Source organism: Macaca thibetana, chromosome 20 (assembly GCF_024542745.1).
Source record: "Macaca thibetana thibetana isolate TM-01 chromosome 20, ASM2454274v1, whole genome shotgun sequence".
Taxonomy (NCBI): Eukaryota; Metazoa; Chordata; class Mammalia; order Primates; family Cercopithecidae; genus Macaca; species Macaca thibetana.
Window position 1 is genome coordinate 74944184 of NC_065597.1, and position 27617 is coordinate 74971800.

The following is a 27617-nucleotide window of genomic DNA, read 5'->3' on the forward strand; positions in this document are numbered from 1 at the left end:
GGAGCCATGCTGGTGGGGTCACAAAGTCCTTGGAAGTCACAAGGCGTGTCTGCAGGGGGCATGTTCGCGTTTACTGAGCGCAAGTTCTCCTGGGGTGGAACAGGGACCACCTATGCCTGCTCCTGGCCAGGCGGGGATCCCCAGCAGGGCTGGGGCCAGCAAGGGAGTAGGGTCCTCAGGCCAGGGTGGAGGCCAGGAGCAAAGCCAGGACGGTGAGTACAGGTCCAGGTCCTAGGAGGCAGGGCGTCCCCGAGAGGGCCTCTACGGAGAGAGCGGTGACTCAGAGTGCCCAACTCCACGTCCCCAGCCCTGCCCCCAGCCCTGGCCGCCCCGCCCCGCCCACCTCGCACACTGAGGTCTAGGATCAGGTAGCCGTTGGGGATGCCGCCCTGTAGCCCCAGCCCCAGTGTGTCCAGGTCGTCCTGCCGCTGCTTTAGGATCCAGTCCCGCACAGGGCTGTGCTGCTCCTCCACCTTCAGGCCCTCCACGTGGGGTCCCAGAAGTTTCTGCACCTCAGCCACAGTCAACGGCTGCCAGATCCCCCGGGCAGCCATCAAGGAGGGTCCCCTTTCCCCAGCGCCCCCAGAGGGTTGCCAGGCTCTCCTGTGTCCAAACTGCCCCACCCACAGATGCCCGCCGCAGCTTCTTCAGACTTTGAAGGTCTCCGGCCGGCTGACCCCAGTTCAATGGCTGCCCTTCCCTAGGCCCCACCACAGTCCAGGACCCTGCCCTTCCTAAGGCCCCGCACCCCCACCCCCCGGCAGGCCCGCCTTAAACGCCTTCCCGCCCACGGTTGTCCCCTCCTCCACTCGCCCCTCCTCCCGCTCGCCCTACCAGCACCGCTTCCCTCCGCAGCTTCATGAACGTGGCCAGGTCCATGCTCACATTCTGCTGACTGAGAGCCTTCAAATCCTCCGTGGGGGCCCCACCTGCCCTCAGGGAGAGACGCCCAAGCTGAGGCCGCATCTCACACTCCCAGGCCCTTGACCACGGGCTGCAGAAAGCCCAGTTGTGTGAAAGGATTACAGGGCTTCCCTGTTTCCTTAGGGCTTCCAGGGCCTGGGTTTGCCTGGTCGCCTGACCCCCGGGCGTGGGAGACTCCGGAAGTGGCTGGCGCCCCAAGCTGGGGTCAGAGCCCACAAGCTCTAAGGTCACACACATCCCGGGGGCAGAGGGCCGGTGACCACCCAGTTACCCTGGCAGTAGGCGGCCCAGGAAGGCAAAGGCCTGGCACCCCCTGAGTGGAGTCTGTGGCCCCCCCGTCGTGGTACCCACACTGTCCAGGAACTCCCTGGCTCACCCAGGAAGGGCCGGATCTTCACGAAGTATTCGGACCCGCTCATGTTCTGGAAAGCAAGGCGGGCCTTGGGATAGAGGACGTCCAGCTGCCTCGGGCCACACGTGTCCAGGTCCTGGGGCCTGACCGCCCTGGGGACAGGGTGGGTGGACCGTGAGCGCCAGCACACAGACCGACCTTGCTGGGCAGAGCTCTGGGGACTCACCCGATGACGCTGGGGGGCACGGAGCTCAGCCGCTCGGGGCTGAGGGAGCACAGGCACCCGGGGCAGAAGGCAGTCAGCGTGTCTACGGTGTCTTTGTCTAGCTGGCCCCTTCCCACCACAACGCGGTCAATCAGGGTGGCCACCTGTGGGACGGGCCACTAAGGAGCCTTGTGGCAGGCAGAGACGTATCCCTCCACCACCAGCACAACCTCAGGCTGTGCCCCCGACCCCAGGCCCGCCCAACCTCAGGCTTCGCCCCCACCCCGCCCCCAGCCCCGCCCAATCTCATGCCGCATCCCCCCTCGCCCCCGAGCCAGATGGTCACCTGAGCACTCATTTCATGCCCCTTGCTGACTTTGAGCAGAGCCTTCAGGGTCTCCAGGGACGTCACGTTCCATTTGCGAATGTCCTCAGGGCTCATCTTGAGGAAGAGGTGGCCCAGGTGCCGGATCACAGACTCGGGGTAGCCTTGTGGGTAGAGCTGCAGGCCGAAAGACCAGGAGGGCCCACGTCACTCCCAGGGGTCTGGGGACGGCTCGGACGCAGCAGGCCGGCGGGAACCTGAGTCATGAACTACCTCATCCAGTTTATGCTTTAGGACGTCCAGCTGCTCGTAGGTGAAGGGGATGGCGTTCACACGGTCCATCTGGGCAGCCAGCAGGGCTGCGTCCACGCAGGCTTCCAGCTCCCGCTTCTTGTAGAAGATAAGGCTCTCGTCTATCTCGTGGATCTCTTTCTCTGGGGGACAGGTTGTCCCTGCAAGGCACAGGGCACAGGGGTCAGGGGCTGGAGTTCGTTTGACCCCTTCTTCCTCCCACATCTGCCGTGAGAAGAGACCTTGGGCAATTTGTGACCCTCCCCGTGCCTCAGTTTACCCACTGGCAAACGGGGATTCTGTCCACTCTCTGTGGTTATAATGGGACGTGCTGCAGAGCCAGGGAGGGGTAGGTGAGACCCTAAACTGCAGATGCCCACCCCCAAGGATGCTGCCCAGCCTGGTGCCAGACTGCGCAGGGCACGGCACTCACTCTCCACGTCCCGCCGGAACCTCGGCCGGAGGACGGTCTGTTCCGGCTGCTGCCAGGATGGGTCCCGAGAGGAGCGTTGCCGCCATGCGGCCAGGATGCCCTGAGGACGAGCAGGGCCCAGGCTGAGCCTCGGGTGGCCGGGCTCCCCACGGGCTGGGGGTCGGGGTCTCACCTGCGGGATGCTGTGGATGACGGGCTGGCCCAGCACAGGCAACAGGCTCTGCAGATCGTCCAGGGTGGAGATAGACCACGTTGACGGGGGGCTGTGCAGACACGGGGCACAGCTCAGGGACCCCCAAATGCAGCCCCAGACAGAGAGGGAGGAGACGGCCAGGCTAGGCCATACCCCCCGGCTGGGGGCATTGACAGGGGTTGTGGCGGGGGTGACCCACCCTGGGCCTTGAGGCATGGCCGTGGGTGTCCTCACGGGCTGCTCACGCCACACCGCCAGGCAAGCCTTCGAGGTGCCAGACACCTTCTCTTACCCGTAGGGGGGTCCTCCTCTCTGCAGAGCCGCCCTGGCTGCTTCCTGCTGGTCCTGGTCCAGGGGTCCCAGGCAGCGCACCAGCCGGGGTAGCACCACTTCTGCCGACTCGGCCACAAAGCGCCCAGGCAGGTCGCAAGCCAGGCCTCCCAGAGCCCGTACATCAGACTCGCTCAGCAGAGACCCCCGCACACCCTGCACAGATGCCGGCCTCAGCGCCTCTGGAACTGCCGAGCCCTCTCCACCCCGCACTGGCCCCAGCTCCTACCCAGCAGGTCAGAGCTGCGGACAGCAGCCTCTGTCTCTCAGGAGCCCCCCGCGGGAGCAGGTCCACGTTGGCCTTCGCGACGCGGGAGAAGAAGTGGGTGCAGGCCTGGGGCCCCGAGAACGCGTCTGGGCTGTGGAGAGAGGGTGCTGGGGACAGGCCACATCGATCACACCGGTCCCCACCCTGAGAGGCGGCTGGGCTGGCCTCCACGTTTCTGCTGTGGCCTGGGGTCCGAGGCAGGGGGAAGCGGGTGGGGGCTGAGGGCTGGGGGCAGAAGCCGGAGGGCGGGGGCCAGGGGATGGGGCCTACTTGAGGAAGAGCAGCAGGTCCAGCGGGAGGGCATCCAGGTCCTCGGGGGGCTCAGAGAGCCGGTGAGCCAGACAGCGCAGCTGCAGGGGCAGGGCGTCCAGCACAGAGTGTTTCGGGCGGCCACCCACGTGGTGGGCCAGGGTTGCCTGGCTGGTCCACCCACCACAACACACCCCTGCCCTGGCCACGGGAATCTGTGGGAGTGGATCTCCAGCTGCCTGCAGCACTGCCCCAGGGGATGTGGGCTCCTGTGCCTGGCTGCCGCTGGCTCCCTTTCCCCAGGTCTCACCCACTCCCCGCAAGAGATTCCCCCTTGGGGCAGAGCCTGGAGGGCTGCCCACGGGGCTCCAGGAGGGGGCCCAGGACACAGGGACATCTCAGACTTGCCCCTGGGGAGCTGACCCCTGATGTGGACGGGCACCCCTAGTGGTCAGCTTGGGTGGCCAGAGGAACTCTGGGAAGAACTAGCCGGGGAGAGATGGCAGCGGGGGCACAGGGGATGGTGGTGGCAAGGTGGGCACTGCAGAGCTGCCTGTAAATTCCTCAGCCCCAGCCGTGCCCACCTGCCCCAGCCCAACTGAGACTGACCTGCTCTGCAGAGAGCTTGACATTCTTCTGTCCCAAGGCCACAGCCAGCTCCTGGACGAGCTCTGTGCTCAGGCCAGACACCTCCACACACGTGAAGCCAAGGAGTTGGCGTGGGGAGAGGCTGCAGGAGGGGTCGGGCTGGGCACCCAGGATCGCGCCTCCCCCGCAGGGCCCACCCAGTGCTCCCCAAGCCCCGCAGCCCCACCTCTCCCCGAAGGACCCTGGTGTTCCCTGCAGACCCCCCAACCAAGGCCAGGTGACACCCTCAAGGACCAGGAGTCGCCACCACCTGGGGGGTGTCAGTCCCTTCCACAGCCCTGAGCCCAGTCAGATCTGCAGTGGAGCAGAGGAGGAAGCAGGAGAGGACTCCGGGGGAGAGGACGCGGGGGGAGGGGACACGGGGAGAGGGGATGCGGGGGGAGGGGACGCAGGGGAAGGGGGTGCAGGGGGAAGGGATGTGGGGGAGGGGATGCAGGGGGAGGGATGCCGGGGGAGGGGATGTGGGGGCCCCTCGAGCCTCACCCTTGAGGGCTGTGAAGACCCCGGACCCACCTGGCAATGTCAGGTGCATTGGTCAGGACTCCATCCAGGGGCGCGGCCTCCTGGGGGCACAGGGCCTGCTGAACATGGCTCAGACCAGCTCCCTGGAGCAGGAGTTCCCGGGTCCCGCTACCCCTGGGCCCAGGTACTCCCCGAGTTCAGCTACTTCCCAGGCCCGGCTGTGTCTCAGACCCATGGGCTTGGCTACTTCTCATCCAGCTACTTCCCAGACCCAGCTGCAGTTTCGGCTGCTACTCCCGGGACCTGGCTGCTCCCATGCCAGTCGTATGCAGGTCCAGGTACCCCTTTGCAAGCAGGGACCTTGGAAACTGGCAGGCACCGTGGATACGTGACACAGAGAACATGGCATGGCACCCCCACCCGGGACCTGAAGACCCTCCCCGGTTTCCCCAGAGGGGACCTTACCTGCCTTGTCTCTCCAGCCAGGGCCCTCGAGGGCTGCACCCATCCTAAAGGGGCAGAGGGGACGGCTTGGGGCCGTCTGGGGTGTGCCCTGACCCAGGGGAGGAAGGAGGCAGAGCCCGACCACCCCCAGAGCCAGCCCTGTGCACGCCCCAAAGTGGCAGAAGCCAGTGGCTCAGGCCCGTGTACCCCGTGACATCACAGTCCTCCAGGCACAGGGGTCTGCACTCCACGGGGAGCCTGGCCTTCCACATCCTCCCCTGGGACCCGGCTGCTTGGCCAGTCAGACACCCATCTCACACACATCCCCACTGTATCCTGAGCCCCATCACTCCATGGCTGGGTCTCCAGCTCCAGTCACCTCTGGGGGCAGAGACTGCTGCTGGGATGTGAGCACCACAGGCACTCCAGGGAGAAGGTAGGGACAGGCAAAGCCTTGCTGAGAGCCCGGCCCCCAAGGCCCCTGGGCCGTCCCCGCCTCGCCAGCAGCCCCACCTAGTACCCACCGAGGCTGAAGAGCAGGAACAGGAGGCTGCCAAGGGCGGAGGTCCCACAGGACCCCAACAGCAGTCGAGCCGTTGGCAAGGCCATGGTCTGTCTCTGTAGAGGGCAGCGACTCAGGATGGGATCCCTGCCCCCCACTCCCACCCCACGCCTCTGTCCCGGGCCAGCCTGGGGCCCCATGGGCCCCTCCTGGGCTCCCAGGGCAAACTTCTGTGGCACCTGCAGCTTGCATCCGCGCCCTGGCCTTGCCCTCCAGCCACCGAGCCCTCTGTCCCCCCGACTGGCTCATCCTGTCCAGGGCAGGGGCTGGGTCTGAGATCCCGGTCCCCAGCCCAGAAAGCCCAGGCATCAGTTGGCGCTCACCCCTCTCCCGGAAGGGCAGGGCAGTGTAAACAGAGCTTAGATCAAGCAGCTGGGGCCGCCGCCCGCTCGGGCTGGCCTGAGTCTTCCCACTCTCGCACAGGAGGACGAGCAGGTCTGGATGGGGTTGTATCCAGCGGCCCCCTCGCCTGGATGTGGCTCCCTCCCCTGCCCTCAGCTGCAGGTGCCTGGGCTTTGTGAATACCCCAGGCCCTGCCAGTTAGACAACGCCCTTGGGGCAGGAGGGGCGCTGTGGGCACAAGGCCACCGCCTCTTCCTACCCACCAGTGTCTTGGGGCCACACGGCCTCTCTGAGCCCACTTTCAGGTGCAGCCCAGGTGGGCAGGGCTGGGCCAGTGAGCAGCCTGGGGATCCCCTTGTACTCGCTAGGGTGGGGCCCAGAGGCCTGTGGGCCAGTGTGGGGTGGTGGGGAAGTGGGTGGGGAGACCTTCCCTGAACAAGAATTGTCCTCCTGGGGTAGGGGTGGGGCCCGCAGGAGAGGGAACCAGCTTCTACATTTACCCCTTTCAGGGAGGCCACCATGGCTGGGTAAAATAGAGCTGCCTCCTGAAAACCTTGGCCCAGGCCTGGTGGGTCCACCCACAGCTCAGAAATGGGGGTAACACACTCATGCTCTGCAGGCAGAGCCTGCCTGGTCAGCCCGGCCACTGGGGAAGGTCTCGGGAGCCACAGAGCCTCCCAGTGACGGACTCTACTCCCCCAGGCCCCAGAGGAAGTGGGGAGGCCCCTGAGGCTCTGAACACCTTGAGAAAGTGGAAGTAAAAAGACCTCCCCAGCCAGAAAGTGGGTGGTGGGTGGTGGGTGGGACCCCCAGCCCTTGGGGTGCGTGAAGGCAGGTGGGAAATGTGGCCATGGGATCACAGGAGACCTGGGCAGTCCCCACCCCAGTTCCATGTGACCCAAGGACCTCAGCACCTGGGGTTCGGGCTCCCCGGGAGCCCGGCCCTTCCTGCTCTGAGGGGCCTCTGCAGGCCACGGCGGGCCCTGGAATCTGCATCCTTTACACCTGCAGGAGGGCTGGGCTGGGGACATGGAGACACCTGCGCTGCCTTAGGACTGCCGCTTCCAAACAAATGGGTGTGTGTGTGCCCTGCGGGGTGAAATCTGCGTCCCGCTAAAGCCTGACCATCACTCAGGTGCTGGAAGCCCAGCCTGGAGCGGCCCCAGTTCTCCAGATGGAAGGTGCAGATTCCATCCACACCACAACAGAAAGAGCGCAAAGGTTGTTACTTACAGATCCCGGGGAGGCAGGCACCGTGGGTCCTCCGGCAGCTCTCCGGCCGCGCGTCACAGCAGACGGGAGTGGCCGGCCAGGCAGAAAGACGAGTGCGTGGCGCTGGCAGCGCCCACGGGGAACAGGACGGCCCCTTTCAGGTCTCGGACCAATGCCCACACGTGGTCCTCCAAAGGGCGATGTGAAAGGAGGAGCCCAGCCCAGGCCTCCGAGGCCTTCTGGGGAGGCAGCTTTACCCCTAACGCCCAGGCAGCCCCCAGCCCTCCAGGTCCCAAGTGGCCCCTCCCAGGTCTCAGTGGGCCCTGCCCAGGGTAACTCTGACATGTAGGGTGATTGGCCACACCTGAGCCTCTGCCTCCGTTTCCTCAACTGGGAAGTGGGGGTGGAGAGGCTGGCAGCCTCCCGGGCTGTCAAAGGGAACAAATGATGGCTTTGCCCGGGGCAGCAGGGAGTGGTGGAGCCTCACGCTGCAGGAATGTGTGGGTGGAGACCCCGAGCAGGAGCCTTGGGCAGCGGGCCAGGCCCGGCCACCTGGGGGAGGAGGGGTGCCCGGGAAGGCAAAGCTGCCCTCGGTGGGTGTGGGTGAGAGCCCGGGCTCAGGTTTCACAGCTGCCCTCGGTGGGTGTGGGGCGTGGGTGGGAGCCCGGGCCCAGGTTTCGTGGCTGTCCTCGGTGGGTGTGGGTGAGAGCCCGGGCTCAGGTTTCACGGCTGCCCTCGGTGGGTGTGGGGTGTGGGTGGGAGCCCGGGCCCGGTCGCGGCTGCCCTCGGTGGGTGTGGGGTGTGGGTGGGAGCCCGGGCCCAGGTTTCACGGGATCCCACTCTCTGATTCTCGGGTGGTGAAACCCATGATCGGTGCACCCGCTCCCCCAGTTGCAGGTCAGCAGGCTCTGGATGGCGGCCACACAGCCCACACAGGACTCCCGGGAGCCACAAGCCTGACCCCAGTGCGGTGTGGGCCTCGCAAGGCCGTGAGCCATCTGTCTCAGGGCTGTGGGAGCACGAGCACACGGGTCAGGGAGGCAGGACGGGGGCCAGCTCCGGGCACACGCACACCCCTTCCCGCGGGGTCGCCTGGATCGGAGCTGCCCCCGGTGCTCGCTGGCCTGGCGAAGTGGGAGCTGTCTTCCCCACAAGTCTGCGCTGGCTGCCGGCTGCTCCTGACCTGGGGCCACAGAGGCCCCCTCCCTGCCCAAAACCCCTCCCAGAATGTCGTGAGCTCTTATTCCCAGCGTGGAATCTGCCTCCGCTATGAACACCTGCAGAGGTTTGCTTGCTGAACGGGGGCGCGGGCGGCGCGGGCGGCGGTCCTCTCGGGTCTTTTTCCACGGAGCGGGTTTTCTGTGTGACTCGCGGTGGAATCTGACCTTCACGCACACAGAATTCAGCAAGGCTACCGGGTGTAAGCGTCAACTTACAAATGTCAAGAGGGGATTAAGAGCCTTTAAAAAACTCCCTTCCGGCCGGGCGCGGTGGCTCAAGCCTGTAATCCCAGCACTTTGGGAGGCCGAGACGGGCGGATCACGAGGTCAGGAGATGGAGACCATCCTGGCTAACACGGTGAAACCCCATCTCTATTAAAAATACAAAAAAATTAGCCGGGCGCAGTGGCGGGCGCCTGTGGTCCCAGCTACTCGGGAGGCTGAGGCAGGAGAATGGCCCGAACCCGGGAGGCAGAGCTTGCAGTGAGCTGAGATCCGGCCACTGCACTCCAGCCTGGGCGACAGAGCGAGACTCCGTCTCAAAAAAAAAAAAAAAAAAAAAAAAAAAAAAAAAAAAAAAACTCCCTTCCACAGAGAACTGAAAAATTCCAGACACACTGTAGCAAACCAGTTACCCAAGGCTCTGGGGAGGGGACAGAAGGCAGCCGGCTTGGGAGGGAACCGACAGGTGAAGGGGGAGGCCAGCTCAGAGTGGCGTTCTCTTTGTGTCCATGTAGCTTTGCCCTGAAGGAGCCGCAGGTCGGCTGCGGTGCTGTGAAGTGGCCCAGGCTCCCTCGGACACCCACCACTTTCCTGGCCGAAGGCCAAAGGAAACCAAAGAAGGACCCCGGAATACCCAGGGCCCAGAGCTCGCGGAGAGGCCTGAGCCAGGGGAGCCAAGGAGGGGCCCACGTGCCCGGCTGAGCCCTGAACTGAAGGAGCCCAGGAGGGTCCAGGAAGAGCTCGGAGAGCCCCATAGACATGGCTGAGCCCTGAACAGGAGCCTCGGAGGGGCCCACGTGCCTGGCTGAGCCCTGAACCAGCAGACTGCAAGCTGCAGACAATGATGAAAATGTGCTGTGGCCACCCTGGGCTCACCCTTCAACCAGCACCATGGGAGGCCGACGTGGGAGGGTCAGTTGAGGCCAGAAGTTCAAGACCAACCCGGGCAACGTAGTGACACCTCACCTCTATAAAGAATTTTTAAACGAGGCTGTGTGTGGTGGCTCACGCCTGTAATCCCACCACTTTGGGAGGCCGAGATGGGCGCATCACCTGAGGTCGGGAGTTTGAGACCAGCCTGACCAACATGGAGAAACCCCATCTCTACTAAAAATATGAAAATTAACCGGGAATGGTGGCGCATGCCTGTAATCCCAGCTACTCGGAAGGCTGAGGCAGGAGAATCACTTGAACCCCGGAGGTGGGGGTTGCGGTGAGTGGAGATCGCGCCACTGCACTCCAGCCTGGGTGACAGAGCGAGACTCCATCTCAAAAAAAAGGCCGGGCGCGGTGGCTCACGCCTGTAATCCCAGCACTTTGGGAGACTGAGGCAGATCATAAGGTCAAGAGATCAAGACCATCCTGGCCAACATGATGAAACCCTATCTCTAGTGGGAAAAAAAAAAAGAAAGAGGAAAAAATGGGAATATCTATGTGATTTTTTTTTTTTTTTTTTTTTTTTTTTTTGAGACGGAGTCTTGCTCTGTCACCCAGGCTGGAGTGCAGTGGCCGGATCTCAGCTCACTGCAAGCTCCGCCTCCCGGGTTTACACCATTCTCCTGCCTCAGCCTCCCGAGTAGCTGGGACTACAGGCGCCCACCACCTCGCCTGGCTAGTTTTTTGTATTTTTTGGTAGAGACGGGGTTTCACCGTGTTAGCCAGGATGGTCTTGATCTCCTGACCTCGTGATCCGCCCGTCTCGGCCTCCCAAAGTGCTGGGATTACAGGCTTGAGCCACCGCGCCCGGCCGATTTTTTTTTTTTTTTTTTTTTTGAGATGGAGTCTCTTGCTGTGTCACCCAGGCTGGAGTGCAGTGGCGCGATCTCGGCTCATTGCAACCTCCGCCTATCGGGTTCACGCCATTTTCCTGCCTCAGCCTCCCGAGTAGCTGGGACCACAGGCGCCGCCACTACACCCGGCTAATTTTTTTGTTCTGTATTTTTAGTAGAGACGGGGTTTCACCATGTTAGCCAGGATGGTCTCGATCTCCTGACCTCGTGATCCACCTGCCTCGGCCTCCCAAAGTGCTGGGATTACAGGCGTGAGCCACCACACTGGGCCATATCTATGTGATTGAAAGAACATAGATTCCTGCACCTCATATTATACGCAAAATTTACTCAAAGCAAACCATAGACCTGCGTATAAAAGCTTCAACTATAAAACCTTTGGAAGGAAATTCAAGAGAAAGCGTCTGTGGGCCCGGAATAGGCAGAGACCTGTTAGATGGAAGAGAGAAGAGAAGGCGGAAACCAGGACTGACGCTTCTGCTCTTTGAATGATTCATTAAGAAAATAAAGAGCCGGCCGGGCGCGGTGGCTCAAGCCTGTAATCCCAGCACTTTGGGAGGCCGAGACGGGCGGATCACGAGGTCAGGAGATAGAGACCATCCTGGCTAACACGGTGAAACCCCGTCTCTACTAAAAATACAAGAAAATTAGCCGGGCGAGGTGGCGGGCGCCTGTAGTCCCAGCTACTCGGGAGGCTGAGGCAGGAGAATGGCGTGAACCCGGGGGAGCGGAGCTTGCAGTGAGCCGAGATCGCGCCACTGCACTCCAGCCTGGGGCACAGAGCAAGACTCCGTGTCAAAAAAAAAAAAAAAAAAAGAAAATAAACAGCCAAGCCACAGAATAAGAGAAATATGTGCAGGACGTATACCAAGAATTTACAAGGAACATTTGCGGTTTAACGATAAGACAGACAGTCCCGTAAAACACAGGCCATACACGCTGCAACGTGGCTGGGCCTGGAAACATCACACGAAGTGAGAGAAACCAGATGCCAGGACGACACACTGTTCGAGTCCCTTTAGACGAAACGTCCAAAGCAGGTCAATTTAGAGAGACAGAAAGTACACGAGTGGTTTCGTAGGACCCGGGGGAGGGAGACCAGGAAGGGGGACTGACTGCCGAGGTGTATGGCATTTCTGTCCTTTTTTTTTTTTTTGGAGACGGAGTCTCGCTGGTCGCCCAGACTGGAATGCAGTGGCGCGATCTCAGCTCACTGCAAGCTCCGCCTCCCGGGTTCACGCCATTCTCCTGCCTCAGCCTCCCGAGTAGCTGGGACTACAGGCACCCACCACCACGCCCGGCTAATTTTTTGTATTTTTGGTGGAGACGGGGTTTCACCATGTTAGCCAGGATGGTCTCGATCTCCTGACCTTGTGATTGGCCCGCCTCGGCCTCCCAAAGTACCGGGATTACAGGCGTGAGCCACCACGCCCGGCCTCTTTTCTTTTTTGAGATGAGTCTCGCTCTGTTGCCCAGGCTGGAGTGCAGTGGCATGATCTTGGTTCACTGCAACCTCCACCTCCTGGGTTCAAGCGATTCTCCTACCTCAGCCACCCGAATAGCTGGGATTACAGGCGTGCGCCACCACGCCCGGCTCATTTTTGTATTTTTAGTAGAGACAGTGTTTCACCATGTTGGTCAGACTGGTCTTGAACTCCTGACCTCAGATGATCCACCCTGCCTTGGTCTCCCAGTGCTGGGATTACAGGCCAAAGTCACCACGCTAGGCCTGAATGGTACTTCAAATGGGTAAAGGGGTGAGCTGTATGGTGTGGATTCTCTCTCAGTAAAGCTGTTATTTTAAAACGGGCAAAAGATTTAAACAGACACTTCACACGCACACAAAAGGATACAAAAGCCAGGTGTGGTGGTGACTTATGCTGGTGGTAACTGAGTCTCAGCACTTTAGGAGGCTGAGGTGGCAGGATCACTTGACCCAGGAGTTTGAGGCTGCTGTAAGCTATGACCACACTACTGCACGCCAACCTGGATGACATCATGGGATCCCATGTCTGCCAAACATTTAAAAACTAGCCAGGCATGGTGGTGCAGGCCTGTAGTCCCATCTACTTGGGAGGCTGAGGTGGGAGGATAGCTAGAGGCCAGTTTGAGGCTGCAGTGAGCTATGACCACGCCCTGGGTGAAAACCCTGTCTCAAAAAATACACAACACACGATCAATCTGAATGTGAAAAGAGGCTCATCGTTGTCATTACTCATTAAAGGCAAATGAAATCCACAAGGAGATACTGCTCACTACACACCCACTAGACATGACTCATTAAGGAAATGCAAATTTCAACCACGGTGAGAAATCCACAGTGCGACACCACGCATTGCACACCCACCAAAATGGCTAAATTTAAAAGGACTGACAATGACAAGTGTTGGCAAGGAAGTGGAGCAACCGGAACTCTCAGAGGCTGCTGGTGGGAGTGCAAATCGATACAGGCAGTTTTCTTTGGCACTTTCTTGAGAAGTTAAACTTATACCTAACCCTGCCACTTAGCTATTCCAATCCTAAGGAATGTCCCGGGAGAAATGAAAACGTGTTCACAGTAAGACTTATGCATGAATATCCATAGCAGCTCCATTCACGATAGCCAAAAATGTTTTTAAAAAAAAAATATATATATATATATATATATACACACTCTTCTGTCAACAGATGAAAAAATGAAATATGGCATATTAACACTGTGGTGTACCTGCCTCATACACAAAAAAAAAGAATGAATTTCAAAATTATGCTCAATGAAAGAGGCAGACTCAGAGTACACGATGTATGATTCCTCTTATATAAAAATGTCAAAGGCAAGCTCATCTGTTCTGACAAGAAGCAGATCAACGGCTGCCTGGGGCTGGGCAACTTTGTCAGAATGAAGGACTGCTACTCAACGGGAGCAGGAGAGAGGAACGGACCAGAGACACTCTAGGAAGTCTCTGGAAGGTGAGGAAGATGCTCTGTGTCTTGATTGTGGTGATGGATTCCTGGGTGTGTATAACTCCCAGGACTGTTTGAATTATATGCTTTATTTTCTTCTTCGGAGGCAGGGTCTTGCTCTGTCGCCCAGGCTGGAGTGCAGGGGCACAATCACGGCTCACTGTAGCTTCAACCTCCTGGGCTCAGGTGATCCTCCCACCTCCACCTCCCAAGTAGCTGGGATTACAGGTGCATGCCACTGTACCTGGCTCATTTTTGTAGAGATGGGGTCTCGCTCTGTTGCCCAGGCTGGTCTTGAACTCCTAGGCTCAAACGATACACCCATCTTGGCCTCGCGAAGTGCTGGGATTATAGATGAGAGCCAGCACACCCAGCCTTGAATGATATACTTTAAATGGATGCATTTATTGTACGTAAGTTTAACACAATAAAACTGATTAAAAAATTAACAGCAGTCAGGCCCAGTGGCTACGCCTGTAATCCCAGCACTTTGGGAGACGGAGGCAGGTGGATCACCTGAGGTCAGGAGTTTGAGACCAGCCTGACCAACATGGCAAAACCCTGTCTCTACTAAAAATACAAAAATTAGGCTGGGCACAGTGGCTCACGCCTGTAATCCCAGCACTTTGGGAGGCCGAGGCAGGTGGATCACTTGAGGTCAGGAGTTTGAGACTAGTCCAGCCAACATGATAAAATCCCATCTCTACTAACAATACAAAAATTAGCCGGGTGTGGTGGCGGGAGCCTGTAATTCCAGCTACTCGGGACGCTGAGTCAGGAGAATCGCTTGAACCCGGGAGACGGAGGTTGCAGTGAGCCGAGATCGTGCCATTGCACTCCAGCCTGAGTGACAGAGCAAGACTCCGTCTTAAAAAATAAAAATTTTGGCTCAAGCCTGTAATCCCAGCACTTCGGGAGGCCGAGACGGGCGGATCACGAGGTCAGGAGATCGAGACCATCCTGGCTAACACAGTGAAACCCCATCTCTACTGAAAAATACAAAAAATTAGCCGGGCGTGGTGGCGGGCGCCTGTAGTCCCAGCTACTCAGGAGGCTGAGGCGGGAGAATGGTGTGAACCCAGGAGGCAGAGCTTGCAGTGAGCTGAGATCCGGCCACTGCACTCCAGCCTGGGCGACAGAGCGAGACTCCATCTCAAAAAAAATAAAAATAAAAATAAAAATTCGTAGCTTAACAAGCCCTGATGAGGATGTGGAGGGACAGGAACCCCCATGTGCTACTGGTGGGCAGGTCAGAGGGTGTGGCCTCTGTGGAGAACAGCTTGGTGGTTCTGCAAAAAGTTAAACACAGAATGACCACATGACCCAGCAATTCCAGCAAAACAAAAGAATAAAAAACAAAAGAATAAAAAAACAGGAACTTGAACACATCGTCACACACCCATGCTCCCAGCAGCAGTATTCACAATGGCCAAGGCAGAAACAGCCCGTGTCCATCAGCCGATGGACGGACAAACACAACGTGGTCCATCCATCCAATTATTCCTGGAAAAAAACAGACTATGGAAACAAAAAATTTTTTTGAGATGGGATCTTGCTCTGTCACCCAGGCTGGAGTGCAGTGGCACCATCTCAGCTCACTGCTACCTCCGCCTTCCAAGCTCAAGCGATTCCCCTGCCTCAGCCTCCCGAGTAGCTGGGACTACAGGCGCCCGCCACCACGCCTGGCTAATTTTTTGTATTTTTAGTAGAGACGGGGTTTCACCGTGTTAGCCGGGATGGTCGCTATCTCCTGACCTCATGATCCGCCCGCCTCGGCCTCCCAAAGTGCTGGGATTACAGGTGTGAGCCACCGTGCCCGGCCAAATTTTTTTTTTTCGATATGGAGTTTCGCTCTTGTTGCCCAGGCTGGAGTGCAGTGGCGCGATCTCGGCTCACCACAACCTCTGCCTCCTGGGTTCAAGCGATTCTCCTGCCTCAGCCTCCCGAGTAGCTGGGATTACAGGCGCCCACCATCACGCCCAGCTAATTTGTGTATTTTTAGTAAAGACGGGGTTTTACCATGTTGGCCAGGCTGGTCTCGAACTCCTGACCTCAGGTGATCTGCCTGCCTCAGCCTCCCAAAGTGTTGGGATGACAGGCGTAAGCCACCGCACCTGGCTAAAGGTGCGATATCTCCAAGTGGGGTGGGGAGTGTGTTCCTGGTGGATTCAGAGGGTCTTTAACTTGTAATTGGTTAAAGGAGTCAGGCTCTACAACTCGTAGTCAGCAGAAAGGAATGTGTAAGATCCCGTAAGGACGCTGTGTCAGAGTCTGCCCCTCCACTGGGTCACAGTGACCCGTGGCGGGAGGGCAGGCAGCAGGTGCAACCTAACCTCTGCCCAGCAGGGCCTTAGGTCTCCGTCATAATTTGGTATCTTATTGCCACAGAGTCTCTTCGTCAGTCTCACAGTCTGTACTTTAACATGAATGCCGGGTGGTCATTAAGCCTCAACTCCAGAAGGGAGGGGTACAAGGAGGCTGCCCGAATCCCTTCCATCCCGCTTGGGAACTCTGTTTTAAGGTTTTCTTTGGGGTCCCCTTGGCCAAATGGGGGTCCTTTCAGTGGGTGTGGGATTTAGGATTTTATTTTTAGTTACACAATGAAATATCGTTCAGCCCTAAAGAGGAGTAACATACTGACACATGCTACAATGTGCATGAACCTTGAAAACACTTTGCTGGCTGGGCGCGGTGGCTCACATCCGTAATCCCAGCACTCCGGGAGGCTGAAGTGGGTGGATCACGAGGTCAGGAGTTCGAGACCAGCCTGGCCAACATGGCGAAACCCTGTCTCTACTAAAAATACAAAAATTAGCCAGAAACCACTGGAACCCAGGAGACGGAGGTTGCAGTGAGCCGAGACCGCGCCACTTCACTCCAGCCTGGGTGACAGAGGGAGACTCCAACTCAAAAAAAAAAAAAAAAAAGTGGAGATGGGGAGGAAACCAAAGAATAAAGGGAACAGAGCAAGATCCCTGAGGCCCCAGAACCAAACTCCACTGCAAAGCGCTGGTAAATCTGACTTCATCCAAAAGAAGGGGATTCCTGTTTAATGAACAAACTGGCAGCTAAGGCAGCTGTCAAACAAACACACAGAAGACATTTCCCAACACCTGGGAGTCCACGGCACAGTGAGCAGCAGGGACGTCCAAAAACAAGAGAACCGGCCAACGCGGGAGAAAAGCAGGGGCTGAAGGGGAAGCCGGGAGCTCAGAGGAGCAACGGGGCGGCTGGTTCACCAGGAGGGGCTTGAGGTTTGACCTCTGTACGTCCGCTGAAATTCAAATTGGAAAAAGGAGCTCTGCGTGAGCAGAAGGAAGGGCTGTGGTGAGAGGGACGCTGGAACCCACAGGCCTGGAGAGACGAGGCTGCCCTGGCTCCCCCCACCCCTGTGAGATCTCACAGCCAGTGGGTGGTTTTCCTTCTGGTCTCTGCGCCTCGTTCCGCGCTCTGGGGGCTGCGCTCACAGGTGCCTCGGCTTCCGTGCTCACTTCATCCCCTCCCTACACCCGCCCCACTCCACGCTGCTCCGTGCCAGGGAAGCCAGGGATGGTGGCTGCCAGGGCGCCCTCCCCCCACCCACCCCAGGCTATTGTTGGCCTTTTCACACGTTGAATGAATAAAATAACTTTGGTGTTGTTTGTTCTGCATATTAAAAAAGAAAAAAAAAATACCACCTTTTCTCTTTGGTTTTCACATGGCCGAATCGTCAGCGTACCGGCCGTGGCATTTAAGAAGTTGAGTAAATAGAGATGTCTGGCGTTGCCAGCTCAGCCTCTGGTGTGGACACACTGAATGTTAATCCAATAATCCTCGGAGGGTCCCTCAGCAGGACCCATTTGCAGAGAGCAGTAGTCGTGCTCTGAGTTCAGAGGCTGGTTTCTGCTTCAATCGCTCTAAATTCCACCCCCCATGAGGTCAAAACAGAAACGAGGACTGAGCCCCCTGGCCTGGAGCAGACACATCAATGGGTCTCCGCCCTCCCGCCCCCCCGCCCCCCCGGTCACCTCTTCCAGGAAGCCTTCCCTGGTTGGCCCAGTCTTCCCGACTCTGGGAGGCCAGCGCCTCTCCCTCGGCCACTGTTTCGTCCACCAGCCAGGCCAGAGCAGGATGTCCTGCGCAGTCAGGGCTGTGGAAGGTGGCCTTCTATCCCTGTTTTACAGAGGAGAGAACTGAGGTGCCGAGAGTTCAAATGAGGGGCCAGGTCCCTCATGGGAACCAGGTCTTCAGCAGAGGAGCATGGGCACAGCCCAGGGACCAGGCACTCCGGGGTGGTCCCGACTCGGCTGATGGAGGGGCGAGCAGTTCTGGAAGCTGAGATTCCAGTTCTGCAAAACGGACATCAGCGCACGGAGCAGCAGTTGGCCCAGGGGCTGCGATGCCGGCACACAGCCGGGCCCAGACGGGGCGCCAGGAGGGTGATAATGGAGGAAACCCTGCCTTTACCAGGCCTCTAGCCTCATAAAACACAACAAGAGTGACTCCATCTCAAAGTACCTAGCTTGGCACTCACACGGCAAGTATAAGGTTCATGCTTAGGGTCTGAAAACAGCTACATCTCAAGCTGACCACCGACTGTAACTGCAAAATAGTTACGCAAACAGTTGCAAAACTGCAAAATAGTTAGGGCCATACAGGACATGTCCCAGCACGCCTGAGAATGTCCAGATCTCCAGAGAGTGCAGTCCACTTCACTGAGAGAGCACCAGTGAGCAGGCTGAGGCTGAAGGATGAGTGGTCACCAAGAGAACCAGCAGCCCCGACCTTCAGGGATCACATCTGCACATTTTTTTGAGACGGAGTCTCGCTCTGTCGCCCAGGCTGGAATGCAGTGGCCGCATCTCAGCTCACTGCAAGCTCCGCCTCCCACGTTCACGCCATTCTCCTGCCTCAGGCTCCGGAGTAGCTGGGACTACAGGCGCCTGCCACCTCGCCCAGCTAATTTTTTGTATTTTTAGTAGAGACGGGGTTTCACCGTGTTAGCCAGGATGGTCTCGATCTCCTGACGTCGTGATCCGCCCGTCTCGGCCTCCCAAAGTGCTGGGATTACAGGCTTCAGCCACTGCGCCCAGCCCCTTGTAGTTTCTCATAAGCGGAAACACTAACAAAGGCCAGTGAGTTCTTCTTCCTGCTCTCTAAGCACGTCTGCTCTGTAACAGAATCATTCCTTTGTTTTGTTTTGGGTTTTTTATTTTTTATTTTTGAGACGGAATCTCACTCTGTTGCCCAGGCTGGAGTGCAGTGGCATGATCTCAGCTCACTGCAAACTCCACCTCCCGGGTTCACGCCATTCTCCTGCCTCAGCCTCCCGAGTAGCTGGGACTATAGGCACCCGCCACCATGCCCAGCTAAGTTTTTGTATTTTTTTTAGTAGAGCCTCCCAAGTAGCTGGGATTACAGGCACCTGCCACCATGCCCAGCCCAGAGTCATTTCTAATAAACTTGTCTTGCCGGGCACAGTGGCTCACACCTGTAATCCCAGCACTTTGTGAGGTCCGGGGGTGGGGTGGGGGGGAGTGGATCATGAGGTCAAGAGTTCAAGACCAGCCTGGCCAAGATGGTGAAACCCTGTCTCTATTAAAAATGCAAAAATTAGCCAGGCGTGGTCATGGGCACCTGTAGTCCCAGCTACTTGGGAGGCTGAGGCAGGAAAATTGCTTGAACCCAGGAGGCGGAGGTTGTAGTGAGCTGAGATCGCGCCACTGCATTCCAGCCTGGGCAACAGAGCGAGACTCCATCTCAAAATAAATAAATAAATAAATAATAAAATAAAGGCCAGGCGCAGTGGCTCAAGCCTGTAATCCCAGCACTTTGGGAGGCCGAGACAGGCGGATCACGAGGTCAGGAGATGGAGACCATCCTGGCGAACACGGTGAAACCCCGTCTCTACCAAAAAAATACAAAAAACTAGCCGGGCGAGGTGGCGGGCGCCTGTAGTCCCAGCTACTCGGGAGGCTGAGGCAGGAGAATGGCGTGAACCTGGGAGGCAGAGCTTGCAGTGTGCTGAGATCCGGCCACTGCACTCCAGCCTGGGTGACAGAGCGAGACTCCGTCTCAAAAAAATAAATAAATAAATAAAATAAAAAATAAACTTGTCTCTCACTGTGCTCTGTGGCTACCCTTGAATTTCTTCCTGCTTAAAATCCAAGGAACCCTCTCTTGGAGTCTGGATTGGATCCTCTTTTTCTGGCAACAGTCAGCATGTGGGCTCTTGGCTTGGGCAGAGACCTGATTCTCTCCAGCTCTGCCTCCCACAGTCCCGTCTTCTCCTCCAGGGAATGGTCCTGCCTGCATTTCCCCAAGGACATTGCAGTGTGCAGAGGCCCAGTGTCGAAGTGACCCCTCAGCATGCCAGACGTGCCCCTGACCCACCCAGGCAAGGAGAGGAAAAGTGCCTGGTGCCCAGAAGGTGGCCAGGTCTCCAGTGCACCCAGCAGTGGTACCTGGATCTCGTTCATGGGGGCCAGCACAGCCAGGGTTCTGAGGAAGTCAGTCCCCCACTGCCCATCCCAGGGTCAGGGGTGGGGCCAGGTGGATCTCCTGGTGGGCTGTGGTACTGACCTATCCCCAACCCTGGCTGGTCCCTGAGAGGCGAGGTTGTGAGGTGGAAGGATTGTTTGAGCCCAAGAGGTCGAGGCTGCAGTGAGCTGAGGTTGAACCACTGCACTCCAGCCTGGGTGACAGAGCAAGACCCTGTCTCAAAAAGAAAGGAAAAAAAAGATGGGAAAACTTAATAGGGAATACTCATATCTTTGTGTATTGAACCATAGAAATATTTCAACAATGGCCGGGTGCGGTGGCTCATGCCTGTGATCCCAGCACTTTGGGATGCCAAGGCGAGATCACAAGGTCAGGAGTCAGAGACCAGCCTGACCATCATGGCGAAAGCCCGTCTCTACTAAAAATACAAAAGTTAGCCAGGCATGGTGGCGGGCGCCTGTAATCCAAGCTACTCGGGAGGCTGAGGCAGGAGAATCACTTGAACCCGGGAGGCAGCAGAGGTTGCAGTGACCCAAGATCCTGATATTTCACTCCAGCCTGGGCAATAAGAGCAAAACTCTGTCTCAAAAGGAAAAAAAAAAAGAAGAAAAGAAAAGAAAAGTTTCAACAATGGCTGGGTGCGGTGGCTCATGCCTGTAATCCCAGCACTTTGGAAGGCCAAGGCAGGTGGATCACGAAGTCAGGAGATCGATACCATCCTGGCCAACATGGTGAAACCTGTACTAAAACTACGAAAATTAGCTGGGCATGGTGGCGCACGCCTGTAGTCCCAGATACTCGGGAGGCTGAGGTAGGAGAATCGCCTGAAACCAGGAGGCAGAGCTTGCAGTGAGCTGAGATTGCTCCACTGCACTCCAGCCTGAGTGACAGAGCAACACTCCGTCTCAAGAAAAAAAATTTTTTCAACCAAAGCAGTGCCACATGGAAAACGAATGTGAACATATTCTCTGGGGGTAGCTGTGTCCTAAAAGAAAGAAAAGCGGTTATTCATCTCGATGCAAGATTTCAAAATAAAGCTGAAGATTGTTAAAGCTGGCCAGCTCCTACAGGCCATCTCCATGCAACTGCCCACAGTCAATTCCTGGAATTCCTGTAATAAGCTTTATTTATTTATTTATTTATTTTTTGAATAGAGATGGAATCTCACCATGTTGCCCAGACTGGTCTCAAACTCCTGGGCTCAAGAGATCTGCCTGCCTGGACCTCTGAAAGTGTTGGGATTACAGACATGAGCCACCGTGCCCGGCCAATATGCTTTTTCTTATGTCAAATTTTCTTTTCAGCTTTTTTTCTTTTCTGTTTCCTGTAGTTTTTTTCCACTACTTTATTTTTATTTTTTGAGATGGAGTCCCGCTCTGTTGCCCAAGCTGGAATGCAGTGGCGTGATTTAGCTCACTGCAACCTCCGCCTCCCAGGTTCAATTGATTCTTGTGCCTCGGCCTCCTGAGTAGATGGGATTACAGGTGTGCACCATCACGCCTGGCTAATTTTTTTGTATTTTAGTAGAGACAGAGTTTCGCCATGTTACCAGGCTGGTCTCAAACTCTTGACTTCAGGTGACCCACCCGCCTCGGCCTCCCAAAGTGCTGGGATTACAGGCGTGAGACACCGCAACCAGCCCTGTCCTGCTATTTTAAATTGTCAGCGTTTTCACAACTCACTGTGCACCTGTGGCAGGAGGCGTGGATCACACAGGCCTCCTCATTAGCTGCTAATTGCAGCATGTCGGGGCCTCCACCTGTTGACAAGACGTGACTGCCCCCAGGGAAGACGTGTGCGTTGATTATGCTGCTAATGACCCCAAGCTCATCCCAACAGCAATTCCTTTCAACAAATAAAACACCTGCTGGCCAACAGCGAGCTGGAGTCCTGCTTGACAGAGGGCGGGGGTGCGTGTGGGGAGGCAGTCCAGGTCCGATCGCAGGTGGAAATGGCCATCAGTTGGCCGGGCGCGGTGGCTCAAGCCTGTAATCCCAGCACTTTGGGAGGCCGAGACGGGCGGATCACAAGGTCAGGAGATCGAGACCATCCTGGCTAACACGGTGAAACCCCGTCTCTACTAAAAAATACAAAAAACTAGCCGGGCGAGGTGGCGGGTGCCTGTAGTCCCAGCTACTTGGGAGGCTGAGGCAGGAGAATGGCGTGAACCTGGGAGGCGGAGCTTGCAGTGAGCTGAGATCCGGCCACTGCACTCCAGCCTGGGCGACAGAGCGAGACTCCATCTCAAAAAAAAAAAAAAAAAAAAAAAAAAAAAAGAAAGAAAGAAATGGCCATCAGCACCCCATGCTTTCCTACAAAAACGCACTTTCTCTCCAAATCTTATGAATAACAGGCTGCATGGGGCCACCCACCGGGGAGCCCAGGGCCCGGCAGCCTTTCCCGCGTTCCCTCTGACACCCAGGAGGACTCAGGAGCCCTCAAGCCCCTAAGCCCCAGAGCGGTGGGAAGTTTCTGCAGACTGGAGGGTGTGCCCCCGACGTCCACCCAGCTTTCCATAGTAGCCAGCATCTCCGTATTTATTTTTTACTGTCATTTGAGACGGGGTCTGCTCTGTCGCCCAGGCTGGAGTGCAGTGGTGCAATCACGGCTCACTACAGCCTCAACCTCCCGGGTCCAGGAAATCCTCCTACCTCAGCCTCCTGAGTAGCTGGGACCACAGGCACGCATCACCACACACGACTAATCATTTTGTAGGAACGAGGTCTCAATATGTTGCCCAGGCTGGTGTCAAACTCCCGGGCTCAAGTGGTCCTCCCACCTTAGCCTCTTGAAGTGTTGGCATTTCCGGTGTGAGCCGTCACCCCAGGCCTCATCTCCACATTCCTGTTGGGTACTAAGCCACCCCAAGGCCACACGGGCCTACCCTGCACTCCGTTACCTGGCCCTGGCCCTCTGGGAAGCTCGTCCTCGTGTCCTGCGTGTCGGCGGCCACACAGGTGGGGAGTTGGAGGATCCGCCTTCCCCACTTACATGAGTCCATTCCCGCACTGCTGTAAAGACAGTGCCTGAGACTGGGTAATTTATACACAAACAGGTCTGGCCGGGCGAGGTGGCTCCCACCTGTAATCCCAGCACTTTGGGAGGCCGAGGCGGGTGGATCAACTAAGGTCAGAAGTTCAAGACCAGCCCAGCCAACACAGTGAAACCGTGTCTCAACTAAACATACAAAAATTAGCCGGGCGTTGTGCTGCGCACCTGTAGTCCCAGCTCCTCAGAGGCTGAGGCAGAAGAATCGCTTGAACCCAGGAGGCGGAGTTTGCAGTGAGCTGAGATCATGCCACTGCACTCCAGCCTGGGCAACAAGAGTGAGACTCTGCCTCAAGAAAAAAATATATAAAAATAAAAGAAAGAGGTTTAATTGACTCCCAGTTCCACAGGGCTGGCGAGGCCCCAGGAAACTTACGATCACGGCGGAAGGCGAAGGACGCAGGCACATCTCACGTGACGGGAGGCGAGAGGGCGGAGGGGGAGCCGCCCCCGTGAGAACTCAGCGTCACGAGAACAGCACGTAGAAACCCTCCTCCATGATCCAATCGCCTCCCTCCCTCGACACGGGGATTACCGTTCGAGATGAGATTTGGGTGGGGACACAGAGCCAAACCGTATCACCCCCAACCCACCCACAACCCACGCACCAGGCAGCTCCTGGGTCCCCAAACCTAAAACTGGGTTCTATGGCGAGAACCAAGAACAGCACTGCTCTTGGAGGGTCGCCCTGGCGGGGTGGGGTGGGGCGGGAACCACCGTGGGCCCCAGTTGCCGCTCCCTAGCCCTGTGTGTGATGGGGGCATCTGGCCTGGTGTGTCCTCAGGGCCTTGGAAACCACATGGGCTGAGCCTGAGTGCGCATCCTGCAGCCCGGCCAGACAGACCCGCAGTGAACCCCACGTCTCCCCTCCTGCAGCCCAGCCCGACAGACCCGCAGTGAACCCACTTCTCTCGTCCCAGTTCCTAGAAGCAGAGGCCTTGATGGAACACAGAAAAGCTCAGTAAACGTTTTGAAATCAGATGTTCAGGAAAAATTAGTTAATTTTGGAGAACTCAGTTCTCTCCCCAGGAACTCCTCACCTGGGATGGGTTTATTCCCCCGTACCGGGCTGTGGCACCTGCTGGCCCACGGGGGCTCCACAGCACCACCTACCGGCCCTCAGCCAACCTGGGCTGCGTCCCCTCCACCAGACTCACAGGCCCCACCTCCACCCTGCCTGCCCCTCGCAGGGCAGCCCAGCCCCCACACAGCCTCCCTAAGCCACATACCCGGTTAGGAGGTGGAAAGCATCTCTTTGTCCTTCAACTCCTGAGGGTCCCACAAGAACCTGGAAACGAGGGCTGCGGTGGCTGCAGGGCAACCTCCCAAAAGATATATCCAGGTGGGCCCCAGCGGCTCACTCTGTAATCCCAGCACTGGGGGGCTGAGTGGAAGGATCACTTGAGCCCAGGAGTTTGAGACCAGCCTGGCCAACGTGGTGAAAACTCATTTTTTTGTTTGTTTTGTTTTGTTTTGAGACGGAGTCTCGCTCTGTCGCCCAGGCTGGAGTGCAGTGGTGCGGTCTCGGCTCACTGCAACCTCCGCCTCCCAGGTTCACACCATTCTCCTGCCTCAGCTTCCTGAGTAGCTGGGACTACAGGCGCCCGCCACCATGCCCGGCTAATTTTTTGTATTTTTAGTAGAGATGGGGTTTCACCGTGTTAGCCAGGATGGTCTCGATCTCCTGACCTTGTGTTCCACCCGCCTCGGCCTCCCAAAGTGCTAGGATTACAAGCATGAGCCACTGCGCCCGGCCCTACTTTTAGTAAAAATATAAAAATTAGCTGGGCCTGGTAATGGACTCCTGTAATCCCAGCTACTCGGGAGGCTGAGGCAGGAGAATCGCTAGAACCCAGCAGTCAGAGGTTGCGGTGAGCAGAGATCACGCCACTGCACTCCAGCCTGGGCAACAAGAGCAAAACTCTGTCTCAAAAAATAATAATAATAAGGGCCGGGCGTGGTGGCTTTCGCCTGTAATCCCTGCACTTTGGGAGGCTGAGGTGGGCGAATCATGAGGTCAGGAGATCAAGACCATCCTGGCCAACATGGTGAAACCCCGTCTATACTAAAAATACAAAAATTAGCCAGGCGCGGTGGTAGGCGCCTGTACTCCCAGCTACTCAGGAGGCTAAGGCAGGAGAATCGCTTGAACCCAGGAGGCAGAGGTTGTAGTAAGCCAAGATTGTGCCACTGCACTCCAGCCTGGGTGACAGAGTGAGACTCTGTCTCAAAAAATGATAATATTCACACCTGTAATCCCAGCACTTTGGGAGGCTGAGGCCGGCAGATCACAAGGTAAGGAGATGGAGACCATCCTGGCTAACATGGTGAAACCCTGTCTCTACTAAAAATACACAAAAATTAGCCAGGTGTGGTGGCAGGTGCCTGTAGTCCCAGCTACTCGGGAAGCTGAGGGAGGAGAATGGTGTGAACCCAGGAGGTGGAGGTCGCAGCGAGCCGAGATGGTGCCACCGCACTCCAGCCTGGGTGACAGAGCGAGGCTCCGTCTCAAACAATAATAATAAATAACAGTAAAAATAACAGCTGGGTGTGGTGGCACACACCTGTAGTCCCAGCTACTTGGGAGACTGAGGCCGGAAGATCCCTTGAGCCTGGGAGCCTGAGGCTGTAGTGAGCTGTGATCACGTCACTGCACTCTGGCCTGGGAAAAGAGCAAGACACTTTATCAAGAAAAAAAATATAGGCCGGGCGCGGTGGCTCAAGCCTGTAATCCCAACACTTTGGGAGGCCGAGGCGGGTGGATCACGAGGTCAGGAGATCGAGACTATCCTGGCTAACATGGTGAAACCCCATCTCTACTAAAAATACAAAAAACTAGCCGAGCGAGGTGGCGGGCGCCTGTAGTCTCAGCTACTTGGGAGGCTGAGGCGGGAGAATGGCGTGAACCCGGGAGGCGGAGCTTGCAGTGAGCCGAGATCACGCCACTGCACTCCAGCCTGGGAGACACAGTGAGACTCCGTCTCAAAAAAAAAAAAAAAAGAAAAAAAAAAAAAAAAATATATATATATATATACATGCTGGAGCGACGCAGTCACGGGCCAAGGACACCTGGAGCCCCTGGAAGCTGGAGAAAGCAGGAAGGGTCCTCCCTGCAGCCTCCAGAGGGAGCATGGTGAATGACACTGTGACCTCAGATGTGTGGCCTCCAGAGCTAGCAGGGGATGCATCTCTGCTGCTTTCGCCCTGGTGTGTGGTCATTTGTTACAGAAGCCTCAGGAGACAGGCACAGGATGATCCCTTCCCAGGGTGCAATTCTGACACCAGCCCAGGGGAGGGACCACGCGGCTCCACCAGTGCCATGACCCCAGACAGGCAAGAGGATGCTAGCACACGGCCTCCCTCCCAACCACCGGGGGCGGCCGTAGGCAACAGGGGGTCCTGTGGGTGCCCCCAGAGCAGACGCCTCCACCAGGCACCCCTTCCAGCCCAGGGAAAGGGGGTGCCCACACACAGTCACAGCATCACAGCAACCTGGGGTCCAGCCGGCCTCGTCCTATGTCCACGGCCGGCCCTCGTGTCCTCACTGATCCACGTAAGCCCCGGGTTCCCAGGCCCTGGCTCAGGGACTAGCACATGGGAAGTGCATGGTAAATACTCGCTAATGATGATGATGAAACAATTTGCAAAATCGACAGCAGGGAGCCCAGAGGCACGAGGTTGGCATTAGAGCCCAGGGGCTCCAGGGAAATATCTGTGAGTTAATGAAGAACCCCCAAGGGGCTGAGCCCCCACCGCAGCTCCACCCAGAGCAGCAGGAGGAAGCTCACCTAAAGACCCTTCCCCTAATCTCAACAGCCCTCCTCACTCTCACATTTTCTGTAAACCCACTCCACTGCATTTCAGTGGCATTAAGTTTCTTTCATATTTTTTTCTTTCTTCTTTTAGATGGAGTCTCGCTTGGTCGCCCAGGCTGGAGTACAATGGTGTGATCTCAGCTCACTGCAACCTCCACCTCCTGGGTTCAAGCGATTCTCCTGTCTCAACCTCCCGAGTAGCTAGGACTACAGGCACGTGCCACTATGCCTGGCTTTTTTTTTTTTTTTTTTGAGATAGAGTTTCACTCATTGCCCAGGCTGGAGTGCAATGGCACGATCTCGGCTCACTACAACCTCCGCCTCCCAGGTTCAAGCGATTCTCCTGCCTCAGCCTCCTTAGTAGCTGGGATTATAGGCGTGTGCCACCACGCCTGGCTAATTTTTCTTGGTTTTTTTTAGACAATGTCTTACTCTGTTGCTCAGCCTGGAGAGCAATGGTGCGCTCTCACCGCAACCTCTACCTCCCAGGCTCAAGCGATTCTCCTGCCTCACCCTCCTGAGTAGCTGGGATTCCAGGTGCACACCACCATGCTGGGCTAACTTTTGTATTTTTAGTTGAGACAGGGTTTCACCATGTTGGCTGGGCTGGTCTCCAACTCCTGACCTCAGGTGATCCACCCGCCTCGGCCTCCCAAAGTGCTGGGATTACAGGTGTGAGCCGCCGCACCCAGCCCTCTGTTCTATTTTTATTTATTTATTTATTTATTTATATTTTTGAGACAGAGTCTCGCTTAGTCGCCCAGGCTGGAGTGCAATGGCGTGATCTCGGCTCACTGCAAGCTCCGCCTCCCAGGTTCACGCCATTCTCCTGCCTCAGCCTCCCGAGTAGCTGGGACTA

General features: G+C 57.2%; 2 protein-coding genes across 2 annotated transcripts in view; one reads left to right on the top strand and one right to left on the bottom strand.

The window, feature by feature from the left end:
* The window catches only part of CIAO3 (cytosolic iron-sulfur assembly component 3), a 148777-nt gene that overhangs the window by 108375 nt on the left and 12785 nt on the right, over window positions 1-27617 (top strand). The gene's annotated exons all lie outside the window — the stretch shown is intronic.
* MSLN (mesothelin) lies at window positions 47-7680 on the bottom strand. Its single transcript, XM_050774686.1, has 17 exons — window positions 7262-7680; window positions 5649-5742; window positions 5146-5189; window positions 4732-4781; window positions 4180-4300; window positions 3592-3671; window positions 3283-3412; window positions 3016-3209; window positions 2703-2793; window positions 2531-2630; window positions 2080-2258; window positions 1828-1983; window positions 1503-1645; window positions 1301-1428; window positions 835-929; window positions 344-530; window positions 47-261 (listed from the first exon to the last, which is right to left on the bottom strand). The coding sequence occupies exons 1-17, from the start codon at window positions 7583-7585 to the stop codon at window positions 176-178; spliced, it is 2202 nt and encodes a 733-aa protein (XP_050630643.1). The 5' UTR covers window positions 7586-7680; the 3' UTR covers window positions 47-175.